Source organism: Ambystoma mexicanum, chromosome 1p, assembly GCF_040938575.1.
Source record: "Ambystoma mexicanum isolate Mex_15411 chromosome 1p, UKY_AmexF1_1, whole genome shotgun sequence".
Classification (NCBI taxonomy): Eukaryota; Metazoa; Chordata; class Amphibia; order Caudata; family Ambystomatidae; genus Ambystoma; species Ambystoma mexicanum.
Genome location: NC_090921.1, coordinates 1,278,767,908 through 1,278,793,673, shown reverse-complemented (window position 1 = coordinate 1,278,793,673; position 25,766 = coordinate 1,278,767,908). Strand labels below are relative to the sequence as shown.

General features: G+C 45.7%; 1 protein-coding gene across 4 annotated transcripts in view; it reads right to left on the bottom strand.

The window, feature by feature from the left end:
* Nucleotides 1-25,766, bottom strand: part of LOC138452892 (voltage-gated potassium channel KCNC1-like) — a 1,227,882-nt gene that overhangs the window by 603,839 nt on the left and 598,277 nt on the right. For all 4 annotated transcript variants that reach the window (XR_011260324.1, XM_069605242.1, XM_069605241.1 and 1 more), the window contains exon 3: nucleotides 15,683-16,616. Coding sequence is in view for 3 of the 4 variants with exons in the window: in XM_069605242.1 (XP_069461343.1) it covers nucleotides 15,683-16,616 (934 nt within the window). In the remaining variant the exon portion in view is untranslated. The remainder of the gene's footprint in view (nucleotides 1-15,682; nucleotides 16,617-25,766) is intronic.

Here is a 25,766-nt window from a genome sequence, read left to right as displayed (position 1 = left end):
GCTTCTCCTGTTTAATAGTCTTTGCTTGGCAAGAGTGACAGCAGGCTCTCTCAAGGCCTCGAGGAACTGGGCAAGCAGGAGTTCTGGCTTTCTCCAATTCGAGTTCTAGATGTGTGATGATTAGTATAGCCAGGCAAGTAGCAGTTGTGGCTGGATCAGGTTGCCCAGAACATGAATCACAAGCTGGACATTAAGCAGTGTAACCAGTTCGGCTGCGACAGTAAAAGTCCCTAGAAGTTAAGACATTTTATTCAGTGGTATACAGAGTGCCCTGGGGAATCAGGATTCACTGGCAGACTAGGCGAGGTGTTCTGTGAGGAAGGTTGGGGCTGGCTGTGAGGAACCCTTGGGTTGTTATAGGGGTTGATCCAGTAGGGAGAAGTGCACAGTCTGGTAATTGTCAAGCTCACCACATCTTTGGCCTTGGTCTACTAGATGTCTCAATAAGCTAGTCCACAATAACTCTGTTTTTTATCAGCTTTGTAGGAAAGATAGATTTGTCTCAGGTTTTTATCTGATCTTACTTGTGAAAGATGTTGTCATTAATGTGTTTTAAAGTGCAGCAATTGTTTCCTGGGATTTCACTCACAATTCCCTGATCCGTTGCGAGTGACAAGTACCCACCAGCTTTAGCAGAAAGGGAGAAGTAGGTAGTTTGAGGTTACTCCTTGATCTCTCATTCAATTTAGCACTCCCGTAACTATCACTGGCAAGACAAATCAGTGGCTGACTGAGCTCCCTTGGTTCCCCTTCAGTGGAGAGTTGAAAGAAACAAGGATGGAGCTCTGTAGGTGTGATTAGGTGGGGTATGATGCACTATAATATGATGCAGTACAATATAAAATAAATTATGACTGTCCAGAGTTAGCTATTTAAAGCCAAATAGCTCTATAATTCGAATTACTTTAAGAAAACTTTCACAAAATAAACAACACAAATAATGTATAAAAATAGACATACATATAAAAATATTTGATTAAACAAGCACACATCTAATCAAAAAAGAAAAAAGGAAAAACACGTTTACAACATAATCAATTATGGAATAGTTAATAATATATAAATAATTTGATGAATTCATCCTAAAATATGTAAGAAAAAGTGGAAAGCAGCAATTGTCAAAGAAATATGATGTCCTGTTAAAATTCCAAAAATGTACAGTTGTTAAAATTGAGTTACTGTGAACAGATTGTGCAAAAATATATTCTAGCTGTGGCTGAAGTATTGTGCAATATCTACGGAAAGATGTTGTAATGTCTCTGCTATTTTTGGCTGCTGACAAAATTTGCACAGATAAGCTCCCTCTGAACTTTTTGCCTTGCACCTAAAACGCCACTAGTCTGAAAAAGATTAAATCGAAGCTTCATAAAATTCTGTCTCCAATATCAGTGAAGAAACTGTGTTAGATATTTAGCAATATTATTAAAACACTTTTCCCCACAGATAGATTAAATGAATAGTTTATACCAGGTAGCACAATCTTTAGTGCAAATCCAGTCAAGTAACCACATTTTATTTTTGATCAGGCTGGTGTTAGAAACTACATTTTCTGTACCCAGACTGAGTAGGCCTAAAGGTTTTTCGATTTGTTCAATTCGGCTATTATACAAGATCTATTTGTTAACAATTTATTCACAGTAACAAATAAGGAATGCGTAGGGGCATCCAGTATGTTCACCTATAATAATAGCATTTTTCCATTCAACTAGAGGCTGTAAAGAGCTGACACCTAGTTCATGTCATATTGTTGAATTAGGGACTTCATTTGGTAAGTTTAAGCAGCGCCGACACATTGTGCCTTCAATCACTGTCCAATAATTTAACCGTTGTTTAATTGTCCACTACATCGAATCGATTATCTATATACCATTGGAATTTCATATGTTTAGCTTTGGAGGGATAGACGATCAAGACTTTGGTTAAGGAGGCAATCATCTCCAAATAGAGTCCTCTTAAAAAGGCAACCAGAGAATTTAAAGAGCACTGTGGGCCCACTTGTGTCTGACTTAATAGACTCTAGATCTAGTCACATCTGATGTCTAGATCTAATAACATCATCAGTATGGTCATATGCTGAAAGGCAGTGGAAAGGCATTAGATTATGAAAGGGCCTTCTCTAAATCCGCAATGTATAGTTTGAATAGGGTAGACGCCAGAACACGAGCTGGTACAAGCCATGATAGGTGTACACTGGATCCGTTAAGGAGCCGCATTTATACAAGCAAACCTGAATTTGGGTCTTGGTACGTAAATGCCTAAAAATGTTAACACGTGCCACAGGACAGCCCCAGTTCATTAGTTTCTCCCATAAGATGTCAAGGTTGACTCTGTCAAAGGCCAAGGATAAACCAACAAACGCAAGAAATATAGGATAGCGCTAAGAATGAGCTTGAGCCTGAAGAATATGCAACAGAAGCCTGTTTAAGGTGGTACTTATGTGCTTCGCGCGGGACATCAAAGAGAGCTATATGCTGACAGTTGGTAGAATCTTGCCCCTTACACTTTTTGTAAATGTGGGCAATATGTGATAATGTCCATGTCAGCAGAGTGGATTGAGTTTCAGGTATATTTCTAAACAATCTATTTAGAATGAGAACACACAGATTTGGATTACCCTTAAGAGTAACATTCGAAAGTCCAACAGGATTTAGGGCTCTTGAATGGTTGGCTTTATTAATCAAGTTTAAAATATCAGCAGTGAATGTCTAAGTGCCATGCAGAAGTCCCCCTAATTTAGGATGGTTATACATTCTAGAAGAAATTGCCTTCCAATGGGACTGTGGAATAGAGTTGGTTTGGGAAAGTGCCGAAAAGTACAAGTATGGTTCATCAAAAGCCAAACATGACACATATTCCTCTGTCCTAATGCTGGGAGCATACCTTCTGCGTCTCTCTGCAATAACAAGGATCTGTGTGACTTAAGCCAATTTTTATGGGCCTGTCTGCGCTTTCTTCTTATATGGAGAGAAGCAGGATGATATCTATGATGCAAAAAACATACAGATCATCTAAACTCTCTTTAGCATTTTTTAGCATCACAAATAACAAACAGTACAAAAATAGGTATTAGGATAATAGCCTTGACTAACATCACTCTGCAACAATGTTGGCCACAAGTAATCTAAGGTAAAATATAGTGATCTTGTGTAGAGCCCTTCTGCCAATAATATTGGTCTTACAGCATGGTGCTCAACAGAAAAAAGGGGGCAGGAGTGGTGTTAGTGGACTACTCGGATTGGCAAATAGCCAGAAGGTTGTAGTATTGATGAGTACAGGTCAGAAGGACCCATTAATTGTGTGCTGAAGAAGACTTCTACTGTGTTTGGGTAGGGAAAATGTGCCTTGGGGTGTGTTGGCCAGATGAGCAGTCCCAGGATTAGGAAGATAGCTGTGTATGCAATGCAGTGGACTGCAGTGGGGTGTTGATAGCAAATAAATAGGGCAGGTGTCTGCGTTTAGTGTCCTAGACCTTGTGGGTCATCTGAATGGATGTGGATGTGGAATAAAACGTTGAGAGATTTACCAGTCAGTAATTATTGAGGGAGGAGTGGGTTGGAAGGACGAATAGGAACAATTAGGGACTGCCATGCATGTGGGAAGGGTGGCAATGTTATTTTATGTGGTTGCTTAGAAGGTCAGGCGAAGGTTAGTTTTGATTGCAACAAAAGGTTGTGGTTTTTCCAAGGCACTGGGCCTCATCAAGAGTCCGGCGGTAGCCGGGCCGGAAAAACTGGCAGGCTGCCGCCGGACCGGTAATACCATTCCGCCTCAGTGATTGCCAGAATCACCGGGGCATTACAACCCCGGTGACCCGGTAATTCTGGAGGCGGAATTCTGTAAATCCCCATTCCCATGGAGTCCAATAGGACTTCATGGGGATGGGGACCATGGAAACACCTGTTCCGTCTATGACAGAGCCGTTGTTTCCATGTCCGCCTGCAGGTGGGTGGTGTTACTTCTGCCAGGTCAGACCTGGCGGGAGTGACACCTCCCGCCCGCAGGACTCGGAATCAGCCGGCCCGGAAACAACGGTGGCAGCGTATTTACCGCCACTGTTGTTTCCTGACCGGCTGACTCATAATGAGGCCCACTGATTCTTGGCTTGTTAGTGGAACACCAAATGAGTCAAAGTGAAACACTGTTTTGTTGACTTTTGTAGCACCCCTTAACCCTCATCCAGATATAGTGTGAAGTGAGGCACCTGCGGTAGGGAACCATCTTCATTTCAATGGCTTTCACAGCAAACCATTGGGCAAACATCCCTGTGCTGTGGCATAAAGATGATTGGGTGGGAGTTGTGACACCTGAAAAGGCACACACTCCGGGGATGGCTTCAGTGTTAGTCAGTAATGACTGGATTGGTCCAATAGCCTTCATACAACATGGATGCACCAAGTCCACAACCAAAAAGGGGAGAGACCACAAGGGCAAGCAGCCTTGCAGAGAGCACAGGCAAAAGAAGGCTTCTTCAAGGTGACTGGCAAATGTTGGCGGTGCTGGCTCTGGATTCTGCAGGACTCAAGCAAGGCATCAAAGGAAAGCAGAAAAGGTGCCTTTAAGGATGAAATTCTGGGTCCTCAGCATACGTTTGCTACTGCTCAGTTAGGGTGATAGGACTTTGAATTCACCAACCCTAAAGACGATTAACCTGAGGTGACGATTTGGGATCCAGCAGGTACTATTGTGCAATACAAAATTACAGGTTATGATCCATTGCTTTTAATCAGAAGAAGAGGCAGTATCACATTCAAATGCGCCAATCAGAAGATAGTGTATCTTAGAAGCAAACTGCCAACTGCCTCAAGAGATGGAGGTGATGCACACTGGGTAATGGGGTGGGGGGCTCTACTTTATGTCATTTGATGCAATGAACCTTTCTAGCGATGTTGATAAACTTGGATGCATATCAATGCTTGCTAAATGTGACTCCTGTGCGAGGTTGCAAGCCAGATGAATAACTGTACACGGATCATCACAAAACTAAAAGACTTTGATGTTCACAGTAGGGCGAGCATTCTCTGAAAGGGTCCACACCCATTTCAGCCATATCACACGAGGTAATATGATAACGCATTCTGTCAAGCGCTTGCTAGTGAGATCCGTGTTAAACATGTAGTTCACATTATTGAATTCTGGCAGGACTAACCCACCCTTCTATAATTCTGAAGTTAAACAATTGCCTTTGCCAGATGCCAGAATCTTCAAATGAAGCATATCTGAGTATGAGCCCCTGAAAACAGCGCTGTTCACCATCAAAGTGCCTGCTGCACTTGCATCCATCATCTTTTTTTTATTGTCCACGGCATTCATCTACTAGTGTGTTTCCACTGAGAGACCTAACATACAAGTTTAATCAGTAATTTAAATTACTATGACAGCCATTCGCTATGAAGTAGGGCTTCAGTCCCTGCATTCAACAGTTGTGTGAAAATCTGTATCCCTGTTAAGAAAAAATATTAATAAACTCATCACCAGATGCGTACCAGATACTACATGCATCTGAACAAAATCCCCACAATGGTCTCTTGAAAGAGTGGTGCGAAAAATGTAATCTTTATCTAATCGACGCTGGAACAAACATCAAGACCTTGCAAGAGAATCGATGCAAAGTGAAAAAGAAATTATTGCTTTGTGACTGAATTAACAATGAGATCGATACACCTAAGGATCTCTGAACATAGATCCAAGATCCGTTGCAAAATAATGACAGCACCTCTAGTGGCACATTTGTAGAGGCCAAACATTCTCCCAACAACATTTTGTGGTGGTGTCTAGAGAAAGTTAAGAGTGGAGCAGACCTAGCACACAGCCTACTACACAAGGAATCCAGATGGATCCACCGACTGGATTCTTACCACTGTGGATTGAATGAAATTTTTCAACCAGTGGTACATTAAGCACATTAGGAATCCCACTTGTTAAGTGTCAAGAACCAACTTTTTTCCTTCTCCCATTCTGCTTCATTCCTTTTGAAGTTTTCATTTAAATTTGTCTCTCAGTTTGACAGTCGCGGGCCACAATGATCGGCAAGCAATGCACATTTCAGCCGTACACTCAGTCGACGGCAATATTGGCAATACCTTCTGGGGTTGATGCGCCGCACCCCTGGACGGGTATCTGATGGAGTACCTCGTTTTACATAGATGAGGAACTATGTCCCCTTGATGGAGGCCAACAATCCACGCAATCGGCCTTGCGTTGCAGCTTCCGGGGTCACGTGGACCAACCGCGCGGCAGCAGCAAGCAGGCCCCTCCCCTGACGACGAGCACACAGACGGGCTTCGCAGGGACGCAGCGCCGGCAGAAGCCAGAAGCCTATTGAGCAGAAAACTGCAGCTCCTCCTCAGTATGCTCAATTATTCCAAGACTCTCACAAATAACTGATTGGGATCAATTGAGGCTCAACAAGTATCACCCATAGAGTAATTATTGAGTGATGACTTAACATTTTTGTTTTAGACTTCTTCCTTACAGGGTGGCATACACTTTTACTTACACCTTTTTGGATTAAAACAACTGACATAAGGGCTAGTCTTGTATCTATCCTTGATCTAAATGGCGAAGCACATGGTGTAAACCAGACTCCAAAATACTTGGGTAAATTTCCTTTGAAATACCATCATGACCAGTTTCTGCGTTTACGACTAAATATGCTACCAACAAAAGAGATGAGGATACCTTAGATAATTATTGTCGATTTTGTAACACCAAGGTTGAGTGTTTAAAGCACTTATAGCTAAAAGGTCAAGTTCCTTCGGAAGATTTTCTCCAGCCAACAGAAATATGCCGGAATAGTGGTCAACAGTTTTAGGAGGCCAAAATGCCATACTAACTTAGATTATCTTGATAGAATGGTTTCAGCCAAGTAATGTATGAGAATAATCTAAAGACAATAATAAAAACAATAATGCCTTAACAAGAATTTCAGATTTGCTTTTTAGCTTTATATGTATGAAAGGAAATGATTAAGCACTGACTTACTGATTTGCTGATTGATTGTAAAAAAAGTTTGTAATAAACTATAATTTACAAATAAAAAAACTAAAAAAAAACAAGTTTAAATGGAGTCGAGGTGCCAATTTATCAGAGCAACGCAGTGATAGCGAAAGAAGGCACCAGGCAGTCAAGGTTAGCTAGTCATCCCCGTGGTGTCACTGTCATGGGGCAAGCAGGAATATGGTTGGATGCCCACATTTCAGTGAAAGAAAATATTACTGTGGAGCATGCTATAGTGCATACTTTAGCGGAAACAGTGGCAAAGCGCTGATATTTATTTTGCTATAGGGGTTTCAGACAAAATTACTAACAGGTGATAGGGCCAAGTTTCAGGCAATGGAGTTTGGGAAATAAGTGTTTCGCTGTAACAACCATAATGGGTGGATTTTCATTTGTTACAACAGTGCAACAATACATACAGTCCTTATAGTGATCACTGCCTACACACCCACTTATTTCAACTCCTCCAAAGTGTGCCATACTACCTTCTAGCATCAAAGACTTTTAGGGCCTATTTCATGGAACCTTTGGAGAGTAGTAAAGTTATTTGCACTGCCAAAAAACACGTTCTCACAGAGCGGTGCAGTGTGTGTTTTTGCGGAGCAGAGACACTTTGCACTGCAAAAGTACTCTAAATGGGCCTAATTGACAAAAAGCACTTTTTTGTCAATTAGGCCCATTTAGGGCAGTGCAAAGAGTTTACATTTGAATGCAAGATTAACTCATTTCTGAAGTTAATTATATATGAATTTATGACTCAAGTCCACATCTTATCCCCTGTGTGTCAGCTCAGTTCAGTACTTTGGGCCTCATCACGAGTCTGGCGGTAACCCTTAAATGCGGCGGTAGCGCTATTACTGCCGCATTTAAGGGTCTGCCAGATCATGGCCTTGGCGGATCTCCCCCCAGCTGTGAGCTGGGGGTAAATCTGCAGTAAATTTGGCGATTTTCGGGGCTATTACCACCAGCGGGAAATCCACCGGCGCTAATAGCGCAAATCTTTCCCATTGGGCCCAATGGGGAATGAAGAATTCCCGAATGGGCCCAGTGGGGAATGGGCACTAACCGTTCTGTCAAACCTGTCACCCGGCGATTATAGCGCCGGCGGGGTTTAGCGGTAGGGCTAATAGCACCTGCGGTAATAGTGCCAGCGTTACCGCCAACTCTTGATGAGGCCCTTTGTGTTGCACAGCCTCGTCACAGGTTATTTCTTCCGTTCCATTTATAACCCCAGTCAAATTCAAACTCCCTAACAAAGCTGGAGGTTCAGTCCGCATGAAACGCAGGAGGGCTACCTTCAAACGTGTCTATAATATCTTGCAAGTGTCCGGACAGGACAGGCGACATTTCTGGTAATCTTCCAGCCATTGCCCTCTAATTTTGTTGAAGTCATATCGAGTGGGACGTGTATGCGGGTCCCGAGATTGCTGTGCTGAGAGAGCCAAGCTACTACACTTCATTGATAACGCCCAACAAGTCTGCAGTTGCTTGTGGTCTCTTGCTGATGGGATGTGATCTAGCAGTTCTGGCTTTACTGCCGCTGTTGGGGTGGGAGTAAATCTGATTTGTATATTGTTTTTGCCCTCCTTTAATGTCATGGTGGGGGGTTGCCCGAGCAATGGCAATGCTTAAGATCTATTCAGTACCTTCCAGCTATCACTCTTCATTATGAGAAAGTCTTAGTAAGCCACCCAAGACCCTTTCTGTTGCAAGTGCTCTATGTAGGCCTACACCACTGAGGAAAATCATAAATGTGTTCTGCAGACTGGTTTGGTCTGTACACTTTCAATTCTATAATAACGGGTTAATTCCAGTACAGATTAATAGCCGCCATTCACTGCCTACATTGTCACCGCCACACACGCTGCATCATTTCAGCACTGTGTGCAATACTACTTTCTGCAGCAATTTTCCATTTCAGTGTGCACTGCCACCTTTTATGTCACCGCGCCATTACAGAAATTAATTGTGTGCACTATTATTTTGAATCACTGTATATAACGTCCCCACCTAGAGCAACATTGCATTTCAGCTCTTTGGTGTGTGTACAGTCAGATGCCCAGCTCTTTACTTTTAACACTGCACATTTTCAGACGTCCTTTGTTTGCACTCTAGCCTCATACATCAGGACAATATATCTCATATTTATATCAGCTCCCACCTCATCTCTACATATATATATATACATATATATATATATATCTCATGTTGCTTAACTGTAATGAAACACAGCCTGGCCCTACCTTGTGCCCATTACGTGAACTCCTGTTAACCCATTATTGTACAGTACTCCATTGCTTCTCAAGTTGCCTCCTGGGGCGCCTTTATTTCAATGTAACCCACTGCAACACTTCGCTCCTTCAAGGCTTCAGTTTGTGCTGTTTGCAGGAACTTCACTGTTCCAACGCTTCGGGGAACGCTCTTTCATGATGTTGAAACCGTTCAAAGTGTATTCTGGCACCGCCACTCACCCCCTTCCCCAGCCCTCACCACCATTCCTTCATTGAATGTGTACTCCACCTGGGGTATTGGGCTATTCCATTGTGCACTGCCACTTCCTCCGACACTGCTCATTACAGTGCCACGTATGTGAAGTGTATACTCATATCATTTCTTGGGCTAAGGGTATGGGGGTTTCCCTCTAAGATCTTTGTAAAGCGAGCCATGTGGCCTTCTGCCATGACCTTCAGTATGTGCACCTTTCCAACTGAGCCAACAAATGTGCACACTCTCGCTTTCCACAACACTGCAAAATTCCTCTACTTCTGTATGAGTGCAGCCAGCTTCCACGGCAATGCATATTATCACGTTGTCCCCAGTAACTGTATTTTCCCCACGTCTGAGCTTGTTCAAATGTTTCATCAAGAGTAAATCATATCCAACAATCTGACCCCAACGAGGCCACTTTGCTACTGATTGTCCTATTCCTAAACAAGCAGTCTCCCCATCGATTATCTTGCAATTACTAAACCCATCTTTCCGTTCGTAACTTGCTGATCAATAAGTGTAAATATGCAGCAACGCAAGGTAGAAAAGACATATATAAGCTTGCTATAGGGGAATATATAATGTGGTTAGGACAGCCATAATTGGAAGATGGACGTCTGCGAAGACTCAATCCAGCTATCTCAGAGACAGACCAGGGTTACAGAGTCAGGAGAGGCTGGAAAACAGCTTTGTGTTCAAAATGAAGAGGAGTCTATGTTGGCCTAGGTTCAAGGATGCTATTTTTAAGGAATAGCTGCAAGGTGCAAAGGGAAGCAGATGGATAAACCATGGATGTGAGACATTTTTCTCCTAGATTAAAGAAGAAAACATTTGCAGGAGCCAAATATTTGATAATTAAAAGTGTATAAAGTGTATACAAAATAGAGTGAGCAAGTCTCTAGAGGCCAAGAGGAGCAATGACACCCAACATAATTGAATCAAACAGCAGTAAATAAAAGGTCAAAATCGACATATTTGTGGTCTCTTCACACATGATTCAAAAGTCGTAAACAAGGGCTATTCATTAAGCTGTGGATGAAGATAGTGATGTGCTTAAATTCCATTGAATGTCCCAGAACAGAGAAGAGGCTACAAAGTCAACTACAGACGGAAAGCTTTGGCTCATGGTCAGACTGATGAGCGATGATGGACTAATTGGGAAAGTGGGGAGTAATCTGATGTTACTGAAGCATCTGGGTTTCGTTTTGCTTACATGCTGCTAGCCGAGTCGAAAGTCCAAGGTTGGGTGGGGATGCCAACCAATCAGTGGGTCTATGGGGAACCCAACTATACAATGTTGCATGGACCAATTTGCTGTCAATTGTCAGATGACGTCATTGATGAAGCATATTGGGCTATAAAACCTCTGTGTAATCAAGTAAAAAAGAAAAGGTCAGGCACGCACTCTAGTTCCCAGTCATTTTAATCCTCAAACTAGTTATAACAGGGTTTGATCCCAGCAATGTTGAAAAATAACAGAGTTAAATCCCAACTGCCACAAAATGTTCAAAAAGAAATATACCAGGGTTAAATCCCAACTGCCAGTTCAAATGCACAATAGTTTTGCTCCTCCAAGTACTTTCGAGTCTCCAACTCTCTTCACGGAGGCTGTGTTTATATTCAGCGGTTGCCAATTGCTTGTTTAATTACAGTCTCATGGAATTCTGGTCTTTGTAGTGATGCCACAATGTTTTGTTCAGGAGACCAGGAACTAACTCCCCTCCAAACACACCCATCTTACCCAAAATTGGGGGAGGGGGAAAACCATGATTATGGCTCTTCAAAGTGAGTGCATGATAACCCCCGGGTGCTGCTGCCTCCAGGACCCGGGCTTCCTGCAACATTAAGTAAAAAAGAAAAGGTCAGGCGCGCTCTCTAGTTCCCAGTCTTTTTAATCCTCAAACTAGTAATAACAGGGTTAAATCCCAACTGCCAGAAAATGTTCAAAAATAAATATACCAGGGTTAAATCCCAACTGCCAGTTCAAATGCACAATAGTTCTGCTCCTCCAAGTACTTTCGGGTCTCCAACTCTCTTCAGGGAGGCTGTGTTTATATTCAGCTGTTGCCAATTGCTTGTTTAATTACAGTCTCAAGGAATTCTGGTCTTTGTAGTGATGCCACAATGTTTTGTTCAGGAGACCAGGAACTAACTCCCCTCCAAACACACACATCTTACCCAAAATTGGGGGAGGGGGAAAAACCAGGGGCACAACAAAACCTACATTTCATTTGGGGGTGGGGGTTGCGGCTATCCCTTCAAATGTTGCTAACTTTAGAGACAGTGGGGAACGGGCAAACTTATTTATGTGGGGGACAACTAACCTTTACGCATTCTAATGAGACTATTCTAGTGCAGCTGCAATGTTATAAGCAGTTAACTCTCTCCTTTAAGTTTGTGTGACGCAATGTATTTTCAGTTAAGATGAGGGGTACAGTGATTTTGAATCGGCTATTGTTACCATATAGTTTTCAAATCAATGGGAAACCTCATTTCATTTCATAGTCTGCTGAGAGTTAAGAGTTATTGGCCCTCATTCAGAGTTAGGACTACACCATGGAGTAAATAGCTCCATGGTTGGCAACCATGGAGCTATTTACTCCATGGAATACCGGCATGGTGAATGGAGTAATTTCCGGTCCATTCCAAGGTTGGATGGACCGGTAATTCCCCATTCACCATAGCCCTTCCCCATCCCCATTTCTGCCCCCATAGGGCTCAATGGGAATGGGGAAGGAGGCAATTACGGCACCGTAAATTACGGTGCCGTAATTTACTCCAAGGTCACTTTGCGGGTCCCGTAATTTACTCCTGCTAAAAGCAGGAGGTAAAGAGGGACCCGCAAAGGGAACTCGGAATACGGAGGTAAGGGATTACCGCCATGGTGCCCTTACAGGCGCCGATAATCCCTTACCTCCAACCTCGGAATGACCCCCATTGGCTTAAATGCATCTGCAAATGTGCTACTGTGTATTAAAAATTTCTTAAACATCTCCCTTCAACCAGTTGATTTAAATATGTTCCTTACACTGAGGTCCTGTCTAAATAGAGATTGACAAAGTCCACACTTTTGTCTTGTGTATGCATATGACAGACTCATATGCCTAGATAATCACACCATGTTCCAGCTGTTGCAACTTATAGTGCCTGGCAAATGTCTATCCCATGCCTACACAAAAGCAAAAACGGTTGCCTTTGCAAATGCTTGGATTCAATTGAAATGACTGTAGCCAGATGATTTCTGGCAACTATAAAGTGTATTGGGTGTAAGGTATGGGTATGGGCATGAAGAACTGAATTTCCGTTTTGTCCAATTACTTTACCTATAAATAAAAGTATTAATTGAGAGAAAAGGATACACAAATTTAAACTGAACATTAAAGTATCACGTGTCATAGATGGATTAACTCCCTGTGCTATTCATGTACGAAAATTCCATTTTTACTTACAGACAATGTTTAGGGTCCTGTGCAGTTCAAATCTTATTGCAAATCAAAATGATTCAACTATATTTGTAATTGTCTGCTTTAGTGTAAATGATTCCCAGAGAACACCAATAAACATGTTCTAAAGCGATGTATGTCAAATAGTATCTTGTTTAATTTGCATCTACAGTTGTATCAAGGATTTCTATTAATTAAAATATTGTTTTGATATTTCTGTCAGGGACGGCTTTAGTGCCATTAGTTTATTATTCCAGGCACTGTCTAGTCTGGCCACAATACAAACAGATCTACTGAACATGGCACACCAAAGTTCAAGCCCCAGCCTGCCTCTCCCTGGACCCTCCACCAACACTTCCAAGCCCCTGTCTGCCCACCTGTCCCGCCATCCCTCTCCCTTATTTTTGGATGTGGCTGGAGTACCACCAGTTCCTTTTTTGCACTTCCACCACTTATGGCAAGAGAAGCATGATGTGCAATAGAGTGAGAAATACAAGATTTAAGAGAATCTGGCTGTTCTCGATTGTTGAATCCGCCAGTGATAACAGTAACAAGTTGAGGACCAGGGTATGATATTCCAGTGGTAAACAAAGCATGATGTGCGCTAGCGTGAGCTACACCAGAGGTAAGAGATTTAGGCAGTGGCCCATTTTCAAAGGGGTAAGAACGATGATGTGAATAGAACAAGCTGTACCAGTGGTAAAGAAGTAAGATGTACCCTAGAGTTAGCTACACCAGAAGTACGAGAACTACGTCTATTTTTACTGCATCTTTTAAACATGCATCTATTATTCCTATCCTAAAGAAATCCACATCCAATCCCCTGACTGTTTCCAACGTCTGTCCCATTTCACTTTTATCATATCTTTCCAAACTATTAGAACGTCTTGTTTATTCTCAAATATCCTTATTTGTTACTGACTCTTCTCTTCTCCCTCGATTTCAATCTGGTTTTCGTTCCTTCCACTCCACAGAAACTGCTCTGATCTCTGACTTAAACTCTCTTCTTTCGGCTCATTACTCTAAGCACTCCTCTTTTCTTATTCTTTTGGATCTGTCCGCTGCTTTCGACACTGCAGATCACTCTTTACTCCTGGCATCACCTTCTTCATTTGGCCTCAAATTTCTTGTTCTGTCCTGGTTCAATTCCTACTTGTCCAAACAAACTTTCTCTGTTTCTTGGGCGGGCAAGACCTCTACGTCGTTCTCGCTTGATCACGGGGTGCATCAAGAGTCAGTTCTAAGCCCTTTTCTTTCCTCACTATATACATCACATCTTGCTGCTATTATCTCCTCCTTTAGTCTCTTACATCATTTCTATGCAGAGGACACTTAACGATTCCTATCTTTTTCTTCCCTTTCCCCGGATATTCCTCACACTCTTTTAGCCTGTCTTGTCGCTATTAAATTCTGGATGTCCTCTCATTTTCTCACCTTCGATGCAGGGAAGACTGAAGTACTGTTCTTCCCTGAAAACATTCTCCCCCCTCATCTTCCACCTCCTTTTATATCCTACCCACCTTTTAAGCTTCCAATTTCAACCACAGCTTGTAATCTTGGTCTCCACTTTCACTCAAATCTCTCCTTCTCTCCTCATATCTCCCTCACTTCTCGGTCCTATCGCTTTACATCTGTAAAGCCTGCCTGTTTCTCACTTTTCAAGCATCCAAACTTTTGATCTCTTCTCTGATCTTCTGTCAACTCATCTACTGTTATAACACTCTGTTTGGCCTTCCCAGATCTCGTATTGCACCTTTAAGATCAGTCTTTAACTCTTCAATCCGTCTATTGAGTCTTCTTCCCTATCAGAACGCCATTTCCTCTTCTGTCGCAACACTTGGTTGGCTGCCCTTTCACTCTCAAATTAACTTTCTTTGCCTTGTTTTCAAATCTCTTCATGGTCTTGCTCCTACATATTTCTACATTCCTTCTCGCCCTCTCTGGTCTTCTTCTCACTTTAGACTTCTGGTTCCCTGCCCTCCCTGTGCTCAGTCTCGTTTTCGATCTTTTGAACCTCTTACTCCTTTTCACCGGAATACTCTCCCACTTTCTCTTTGTTATATTACTGTCTATTCCTCCTTCCGTATTTCTCTTAAAACACACCAACATCAATGCCCAGAGTGATTGCCATCTGGATTTAACTGTTTCTTCAACTTTACTGTGCTGTGTTTCAATTTTAACATTCAGCGCTTTGGTTCAAGGCGCTCTATAAAAGACAAATAAAATACAAAATACAAATACAAGCAGGGAATGCCAATTGTGAGATAGAACAAGGGTAAGAGAAGCAAGGACATCACCATGTGATATTGAACAGTGATTAAAAAAAAACAGGAAGGGAACCATTGTGAGCGAGCACTGGGGTAAATGAAGCAGGGAGTGCACAATTGTGAGATACAACATTGCAAACAAAGCAGAGTGTGCACCATTGTAGAATAGAACACGAGAAAGCTGGAAGGGCACCATTCTGAGAGCAAACTGGAGTAAGCAAAGTAGGGAGCGCATCGTAAACCAAGCAGAGAGCACCACACTGTGAGTCTAAACACGATGAAACAGTGAATGCATCATTGGGAGATAAAAGGGGTGAGAAAAGGAGAGTGCCCCATTGTGACACACAACATCTTTAGAGTTTTGCCAGCACAATGATACACAAGCAGATATATAAACAAATGCTGACTCTCATTGGCAGAGGGTGCTGCACATTACACACATGCTGCATTACTTGTTATAATCACAGGTCACTCGCTATTCATCCTTACCTGCTCGGTTGATCTCTATGATCTCCTCCTGAGCTAGAGGACACGAGTCCCCCTGGGCACTCCTGTGCGGCGATTGCATGTCAGGTTTACAGTAATTGGGCGATCCTGGCTGCGGAGGCCGTGGGATATGTTTGTTCTTTTTCTTTGGTAGCTTCTGTTTTGCCATTGCCAGGGAGTAGTACATTCCAAAGTTATTCACAATAACTGGGACGGGCATAGCTATGGTCAATACACCGGCCAAGGCACACAGGGCACCCACCAGCATCCCGGACCAGGTCACCGGGTACATGTCCCCATAGCCCAAAGTTGTCATGGTCACCACAGCCCACCAAAAACCAATGGGGATGTTCTTGAAGTTGGTGTGCTTGCTACCTGTGATGTCATCCCGGTCAGCACCAATCCTCTCAGCGTAATAAATCATAGTGGCAAAAATCAAGACGCCCAGGGCCAGAAAGATGATGAGCAGCAGAAACTCGTTAGTGCTGGCCCGGAGCGTGTGTCCAAGAACTCTCAGGCCTACAAAATGCCGGGTCAGCTTAAAGATCCTCAGGATCCTGACAAAGCGGACCACCCTTAGGAATCCCAGAACATCCTTGGCTGCTTTGGAAGAGAGACCACTCAAGCCCACCTCCAGGTAGAAGGGCAGAATGGCCACAAAGTCAATGATGTTCAAGCTACTCTTGATGAACTCCATCTTGTCAGGGCAGAAGAGTACACGCATGAAGAACTCCAGCGTGAACCATATTACACACATGCCCTCCACATACGTCAAGAAGGGCTCTGTCTCCACCTCCAGGATGGTGTTTGTCCTGGTAAAGTTCCCATCCGTGAAAGTCTCTGTCCTGTTTGTGATGTGGTTGAAAGCCTCATGGGTTTCCAGGCAGAAGGTGGTGATGGAGATAAGGATGAAGAACAGAGATGCAAAAGCAACATACTGCCAGGTCGAACCAAGTAGGTGAGAAGAAACAAGGGAAAAAGAAAGAGAAGCAATTGTCAGTAAATGTTGACTGTGAAAGCACTGCATCAGCATGCCAAACAACCTCCAACTGCACTCATCATCACCCAAGTGGACCTCATTAGTCCTACCAATGGCCCTATGGTGCAAATGTCATTCAGGGGCAAGGGCCTTTTTCAATTCGGGTACACCTAGGCTATGATACAGAGCCTCAAAATAATATATCCGATTGCCCTTAGTTGTGACAGCTGTGTCCACTGGTAAGACCATTCAACTCTTCTTTCCAGGTGTGGCTTGTCTTCATTATAACATACATTGTATGTGACATTCAGAAAGATAACGTTAATTATAGCATGCAGAATAAGCGTGAGAAATCCCAGGTCACACCATCATAAAGCCACATTCCACAGCTTTAAGAAAATGCCTGTTTTCATAAGTGCTCACTTGAAAAATGTACTTCTTCCCAGAGAATTGATGCAATCCCTTTGTTTTTCCTGGCTGCTTTTCTATGCCCTCTTCCTTCGTCACTATGTGTCTAGTAACGTTTCTTTAACTGCCTATTTATGCCTGTCCACTGCCTGCTACCTTTCACCCTGGCATCGTCTTTTGTCACCTGCTCTCTGCTTTCCCCAACGCACTCACTCACTCAATGTTCCCTGTCCTGGAAATGGGGGAGAGGGGGGCGGGGGTACCATTCCACAAATTTCCCTCAGCGTTATCGCCCAACCTGCCACCAAATTTATTGCTCCTTTTTCTTTACCTGTTTTATATTGTGAACATGCCCATTTCTCCTTGACCTACCTAGATCATAGACCTTCTCTCACCACCCTTATACCCAGGTTGACGCCTGCCAGCCACCATACTCCTCGCCCCTCTTTTAGTCGCTAAAACTCATGGCACACCCACCTGCGCCCCCTGCAGCAGAACCGCACAAACATCTCAACCTATAACTCCCGAAGAAGGATGTGTCACGTTGATTCTGTGGAGGTTCAAACATGTGTCCACGCAACCACAGACTACATTCCTCAGGCCCCATCACATTTTCAATCCCCCTTAGCATTATGCCTCAAGCAACTTCACACAGAATGGAGAAATCCAGGAACGGAAAACGAGTGCTTCCCGGTGTGGGTGAAAGTCTAGAATTGAACATTTGATGTACTCCTCTAGCACACCGCTGCATTATAATATTTAGTAGGTAGTGCAAACTGCCATGGTTAAACTGTTTCTTGCCCATGCAAGGCTTTAGGCTCAGCTCAGATCTAGTCACACAGAAGGAGGCCATCATACTGTACCATGCTTGCCTGCCTCAGACCGTTTGTGGCCCTTTGAGAAGTATATTCAGCTCAACTAAATGTATCACTTTAAGCTGGTCTTTCTGATAACACTGTCTCAAGATGTGAGAACGCAGCTGGTATCAAAGACTTGTACAGTGGGGCTTTGTTCCCTGCTTGTAACATTGTTTCAGTATGATGCGTTGCCCTGTCTGTACATCCCCTTCCATTGAAATGCATGTGTTCTTTTGGGTATAAGAGAACAGTGCACAGAGGGCCGGGCATCCTCACTTGCGTCAAAGTCTCATACTGTTGTTGGTTTGTTTTGTCCTATTGCTTGCTTTCTACTAATAAATTGTTCATCAATCCACTGGAATAGTCAGTGGCCATTTTTCCACGACACCGGTATAAGACTTTAATTTACACCATGGCAATCTTTTCTGGATGGCCTTTGAATGCAGGTTAACATCAAACCAGAGGGTCATATGCAGAGGTGTTGCTAGGGTGGGTTTAGGGGGCTATAGCCTCGGGTCGTTAGGTTGTAGCCCTGGATAGAAGCTCAGGGACTACAACCAAAAGACTAGCTAGCCCCGAGTCCCAACAGTCCCGACATTAGTGTAGTGCCGAATCCTTTCTAGACCTAGCAACACCCCTGGTCATATGGTTACAAAAATATATTCTTCGATTTTATTTCATATTAGTTCACAAAGAATAACTTTACCATTGAAACATCTAAACATAGCAATATCTAAACAAATGTATACATTTCAACGAAACAGGGCAGAACAACCTGTCCAACAATGAGTCTATCGATCCCTAAAGAAATAGTGGAAGGATCTAGATGTAGTGGGGTCCTGAAAGAGTTAGCACCAGCCAATTAAACTGTGGGTACTATAAACACACTAAGAAACTTAAACAGCTGAACAGTGACATTAGCATTATGACACTGATATGGGTTTCTGTCTTTTTAACAGCAAACTCAACACCTCAAATATTCCTGATGATTCAAGGAGCAGAAACCTGATGATGTTAGGGTTCCAAAGTGTATTTGTAGTATCAAGTAGTAGACACATGGTAATATAGATTACCTAGCAACTTCCCTTCCTCATCACCGTCTTACTCTTATGAAGTACTTCTTACCTCGCACAGAACCTTACAACAGAGTGTTTTTTCTTCCTCCCTCCACTTACCTTTCTCTCTACGGCTCCTCGTAGCCCCTACTGTTTGAGGCATAATAGGGTTCTGGGATCTTTGCTCCTTGTGTTTTTTTTCTAAGTGTAGAGCTGAGCCAAAGAACGCACCAGAAGTGGGACTATCAAGCGGCAGGAGTTACCAGCCCCGGAACCTTCCCTGCACGAACTGAGTGAGTGAAAGCTGGTTGATGTCCATATCAGGTCCAGGTGAGCTGGAGGTGTTACCCCATCCCCTTAGAGCAAGCTGCAGAAAGGGGCTTATTATTGCTGTGTGCTCTCCACTTTCTGCAAAGGCTATGCACACACCAATGTGGTCATCAGGGAAAAGCACTAGCCAGGAAAGCGGAACAACAGAAGTCGGACCAGTGAGGAAGGTAAGTGCTGGGATTCACTCCTGCATGTTGTAAAATGTCTTAGCAGTGTGAGGTATGCTGACATTGTACTGAACTCTGTAATGACTTCAGCATCTTATTGGGGAAGTTTTCCTGTCAGAGCATAAATGGGAGGTCTCAATCTGCCTCCTGACTCCTCTCTCATAAAAGTAAGGGATACAAAACAATGTCACCAACGCCTCCACTCCAGGGGGCATAGCAAACTGGTGACACAGAGGAACATAACAGGAGGCAGAAAAAGCTCAAGCAGGCCTTGCCTGGTCTGCCTAAATTAAAGGCAGAGTTAAAGGGCCTGATGAGTGAAGCCATCTCTGAGGGATTGGAGAAGAAAAAGTCCAATATCAAATCCAGTACAGAAGAGGAGAAAGAGGACGCTTGTATCACAAAGGAGGTCTGTTCTGCTTCAACTTATTTGGAAACACTAGAATTCCCAACAAAGGAGCCAGACCAGGATGAGGAGGCAGACTGAGTCAGCATGACATCCTCGGAGCATCTCAAGTACCAGAAATAAAAATAAAATTCCTGAAATGTATGTTTAAAAGGTACCTGGTTAAAGGCGATCAACCAGACCCTCCAGAGCACATGAAAGTGGATTTAATTATCACCAATCTAGCAGCCAAACTGTCCATAGCAGCGGTGGATATGGCTCAAAGAGACATCACAGACCGGAAAGTAAATCTGTCCTAAAGAAGGGTGGTAATGCATCCAATTTGGCCCTCCACATCAGCATTTTCCAAGTGTATATAGCGCATGCTCTCTCAAAATATCTTTAAGCTCTGCATGCACTGATGGATGAAGACAAGATTGTAGTGATCTGTTACTAATTATTGAACAATTGATCCAATGTATGACAGACATGGCCATGGATACATTTAGGGCTAAAATTCTAACAAGTTGTGCTACTACATCAGCCAGGCGGCATTCGTATATCCAAGACTAAAACTGGCGCTACGTAAGAGAATTGTGCTTTATGTGCACTTACCTGGGACTATGCTGGTTTGTCCAGAATTGGATTCAATGGTGGAAAAGTCCAATAAAGACTGCACTTACGCACAGCCCCTCCAGGGGAGGCTGCAGGACAAGAAGAATTTCTATAGCCCGAACCCGAGGAACACATTATTTACCCCTGGTAATGGAGCTTCCTCCCACATATTCCTCATCTTAGATATATTCGTATCCTGTTTTGCAGTCTCTGAACTGTTTCGACAGCAGGAGGCGAGGTGCAGCATTGTCATCAATGTCGCTAGATGGTTAACATTCCTACATCCGGATGTCACGTCAATGATAGTATAAACAGCATGCACTATGCCCATTGCCTCAATTCATCATTTTTCCCTCTTTCTGCTCAGCTGTCTTGAGGAATAGATTACCTGCATCGGAGTTGAAAGATAGAAGTAGTAAACAATTCACCCACAGACACAGAGGTAGGTAGGGAGAGTAATGAGGATTCAGTCGGAGGAACATCCATCAAAAAGAACATTAACAGGGGTAAGTCATTTGTTCTTCTAATGGTCTGTGTCCTCCAAAGGATTCCTAATCTTAGATAGGCTCCCATAGCAGTTCTGTAGATGGAGGTGTGAGAAGTGGATTTTTTTTACAACTTTGACAAAGTGGCGGCATTGCAAAAGTCTGCACTGGTACACCCCATTGTAGAGCCAAATTGGTTGCCACCCACCTGGTGAATGGGCTCTTAGATATTCAGGGACATCTTTTCCAGTAATGGAGTAGTACTCCAAAATGCATAGGATGATCAAATGTGATATAATTTGTTTGGTCACGGATTGGCGTAACTTGTGGCCAGTGTAACCAATAAATAGTTGCTCATCCTGTCTGACATTTGCCATTCTAGAAATGTACTGGTTAAAAGCCCTTTTCGGGTCGAGTCTCTGTAACATCTCTTCATCGTTAGAAGGGTGAAGAGGTGGATAAAAAGCTTATCTTCTGTGTCTGATGAAATTCCTACACCAGCTTGGGAAGGAAGGAGGGACAAACCCTCAGAACTACCTTCTCCTTAGAGAATATAGTAAGGAACAAGTTACTAACCTGTAACTGTTGTTCTCCAGCATGGGTCTGGCATGGATTCACATGCTCATGAATATTCCCCGTCGTCAGGCTGGGAATAATAATAATAATAATAATAATTTGGCATTTATATAGCGCTACGAACCCTGAGGTATCTGAGCGCTGCTTATTATTACCCACGGTGTGTGGTGCTCATTTATCGACCTCGGAAGGATGAAAGGCTGAGTTTGGCCCTGCCGGGATTCGAACCTGCGTTAGCAGCCTCTGCACGGATGTCAAAGCGAGCGCTCTACTCGCTGTGCCACTTGACCGGCTCCTCAGTACAGAAAAAAAAAACAGTATCAGTTTCGTTTCTGATCTGTCTTTCGTAGTAATAACCAATCACTGGTCTCTGCGTCATACTGACCACAGCCAATGACTGCCCTCTACCTAAGCACCGCCTCTGGCAGCCATCTTCAGATTTGGAAGCACGTGAAGTGGCAGTATGACCAAGTGAAGAGCCGCAGAGGGGTAGGCGGGAGGGTTTGCATGTGAATCCATGCCAGACCCATGCTGGAGAACAACAGTTACAGGTAAGTAACTTGTTCCTTCTCCAGCATGGGGTCTGGCATGGATTCACATGCTCATGAATAAAGAATACATAGCAGTACACACATGCACAACCACGGGAGGTGGCAAAGGCTCAACATTAAGCATTACATCAAACTCAACATCAAGCAATCTTACCTCCTCACCAGGCTCACCTCAGGCGAACAGGTTGCGCAGCACTGCTTGGCCGACCCTGGACTCCTCCCTGGAATCCCGATCGACGCAGTAGAATTTCGTGAAGGTGTGCGTCGACCTCCACGTAGCAGCCCTGCATATGTCCAGCAGGGGCACACCAGAAAGGAACGCCGTGGTAGCCGCGATCGCTCTGGTGGAATGGGCTCTCGGACCGCCAGGCAGCGGTCGGTTTGCCAACCGATGACAGTACATGATACAGACGGAGAGCCATCTGGAAATGGAAGCCTTCGAGAGAGCCTTCCCCTGATTGACAGGTCCAAAGTTCACAAAGAGTTGTGACGTCTTCCGAAAACACTTCGTGCGGTCCACGTAGAACGTCAGCGCTCTAGCCACATCCAGCGAGTGCAAAGTCCTCTCAGCCGGCGACGAAGGCGACGGGAAGAACACAGGCAACACCAAGGGTTCGTTGAGATGGAAGTCCGACGGTACCTTGGGCATGAAGGAGGGGTGCGTCCTGAGCACTACCCTCGTGTCGTGAAAAGTCAAGTACGGGGCCTTGCAGGAAAGGGCCTGGATCTCTCCCACCCGTCGTGCGGAGGTGATGGCCACAAGAAACGCTGTTTTCCACGACAGAAACTTCAACGGGGCCGAGTGCAGAGGCTCGAACGGAGGTCCCATGAGCTTGGTCAGCACCACGTTGAGCTCCCACGCCGGGGCCGGCGCCTTCACCGGCGGGAACGATCTGAACAGTCCCTTCATGAACTCTTTCACCAGACGATGAGACCACAAGGACGTCCGGCCCGTGGTTCTGGTGTATCGGGAGATCGCAGCAAGATGAATCTTGATGGACGCGTGTGCCAGTCCAGCTTTGGCCAGCGTCAGCAGGTACGGCAGTACCTGGGGAGCCGTAATCCGTAGAGGGTTAATCTTCTGTGCGTGGCACCAGACAGAGAACCTCTTCCATTTGTGTCCGTAGCATTTAAGAGTCGAGGACGCCCTGGCCTTTGCAAGAACCTCTCTGCAGTCGGCCGGTATGTCGTATCCTCCAAACTCTAGCGCTGCAGGAGCCAGGCCTGCAAGTTCAGCGATTTCGGGTCGTGGTGGAGGATGGCGCCTCCTTCCCTGGAGAGTAGATCCGCGTCCACCGGCAGCTTGATTGGCAGGGACGCTGACAAGTCCAGAAGGTCCGGGAACCATATCTGCCTCGGCCACGCAGGTGCGACGAGGATCATCCTGCACCGAGACCTCTTGAGCTGGTTGACGAGCCGGATTAGCAGTGGCAAAGGAGGGAACGCGTAGAGAAACAGGCCCTCCCAGGGGAACGAGAAGGCATCGCCCATGCTCCTCGCCTGGGGAAACCTGCTGGCGAACCTCCGGCACTTGGAGTTCGTCGCCGTCGCGAACAGGTCGATCTGGGGTGTGCCCCACCGTCGGAAGAGGCGATCCACTAGATCCTGCCGTAGTTCCCACTCGTGGCACGAGCGCAGCTCCCTGCTGTGTGAGTCGGCAATGGTGTTTTTTATCCCTGCCAGATGAAACGGCACCAGAAACATCCTTTGGGCGACGGCCCAATGCCACAGGTCCTGCGCCTCCTTGGACAGCGCTGGAGACCTGGTTCCGCCCTGTTTCCTGATGTAAAACATGGTGGTGGTGTTGTCGGTGAAGATCCTCACCACCTTGCCCTTGAGGGACGGAAGGAAGGACCTGAGGGCCCAGAATACTGCACGGAGCTCCAGGACGTTGATATGGAGGAACTTCTCCGTCGGGAGCCAAAGGCCTCTCGCGTGCAGATTTTCGGTGTGCGCTCCCCACCCTTCCAGGGAGGCATCCGTGGTCACTGTCTCCTGGTGGTCTGGGGTCTGGAAGTCCATGCCCGCCGTCAGATGCGCGCGGTTGCCCCACCACCGGACCGCTCGGCGGAAACTCTCGTCGAGTGTGATCCTCTCCTCGAAGCCGCCCGTCGTTTGGATCCAGCGCGCGTCCAGGAACTCCTGCAACGGGCGCATCCGGAGCCTGCACATGGGAATGAGGTAGATGCAAGAAGACATCATTCCGAGGAGGGACTTGATGGACCTCACCTTGGCCGCGTCGGAAACCAACATCCGCTGTACCTTGCCCAGGATGGACCTGGTCCTTTCCTCCGACGGGGAGGCCAGAAGGGTCACTGTGTCGAGCTTCGCTCACAGAAACAGTGCGTTTTGCGCGGGTCCCAGGTGGGACTTGGCGTAGTTCACGGAGAATCCCAGGTCCGTGAGAAGTTGGACGGTCCTTGCCGTGTGCTCCACGGCGAGCTCCCTTGTCTTGGCTCGGATGAGCCAGTCGTCCAGGTAGGGGTAGACGTGGATCCCCTCGCGGCGCAGCTGCGCCGCCACCGGTGCAAGGCACTTGGTGAATACCCTGGTTGCCGACCGTAGTCCGAAGGGGAGGGCTTTGAACTGGTAGTGACGCCCTTGGACCACAAACCTGAGGAATTTTCGGTGCCCCTTTAGGATGGGAATATGGAAGTAGGCATCCTCCAAATCCAACGACGACAGGAAGTCTCCTTCCTCCAGCTGCCCCAGGACGTGCTGGAGGGTGACCATCCGGAACTTCTGCGCCTTGATGAACTTGTTCAGACGTCGCAGGTCTAGGATGGGGCGCCATCCTCCCGTCTTCTTCTTCACGAGGAAGTATCTCGAGTAAACTCCGGAGCCCCGAAGCCTCTTTGGGACGAGTTCGATGACGCCCTTCCTGAGCATCGCCTTTACCTCCAGGAGAAGCTGAGGGACGTGAAGCTCTTTCCTGGCCACGGGGGGGACGCGCGGGCACCTTCTTTGAAACTCGAGCGCGTGGCCCCGGGCTAAGGCGTCCAGCACCCAACGGTCGGTGGAGATGGACTCCCACACGCTGACGAAGCTCGCCAGCCGGCCTCCCACCGGGGTGCTTCGGTGGGGGCCCGACCCCATGGCCGGTTCAATCCTGTTTCGACGAGGCTTTGCCGCCTTGACCTCCTTGGCGACGACGGCGGGGTCCGCCAGACTTGCCTCGTCCTCTGTAGGCCTCCTGAGACGACGAGCGGGCCGCTTGACGGTAGGTGGAGAAACCGCCGCCGGAACCTTTGGAGGCGCCCTTGCCTCCGCTGCTCCGAAAGGGCCCTTTCGGAGCAGCGGAGGCAAGGGCGGACACTGAAAGGGCCCGGGCCGTCTCAGTGTCCGCTTTAATGGCCTGAAGGGAATCGTCCACTGTTTTCCCAAACAGGTTGTTCCCATCGAACGGCATGTCCAGGACTCTGGTCTGTACGTCTTGACGGAAGTCCGTAGCCTTGAGCCATCCACGCCGCCTAAGGCACACGCCGTTGCCCAACTGGCGAAACCCAGTGTCGGCGATGTCCGTCGCAATAGTGATGGCGTGGTCCGACGCCACCTCGCCTTCCTGTAGGATCTCCAGGGCATCCGCCCTCTTGTCGTCCGGTAGGAAGTCCAGCAGGGGAGCCAGTTTGTACCATAGCTCCTGTCGTAGCGGGCCATGATAGCCAAGGCGTTGGCCGCT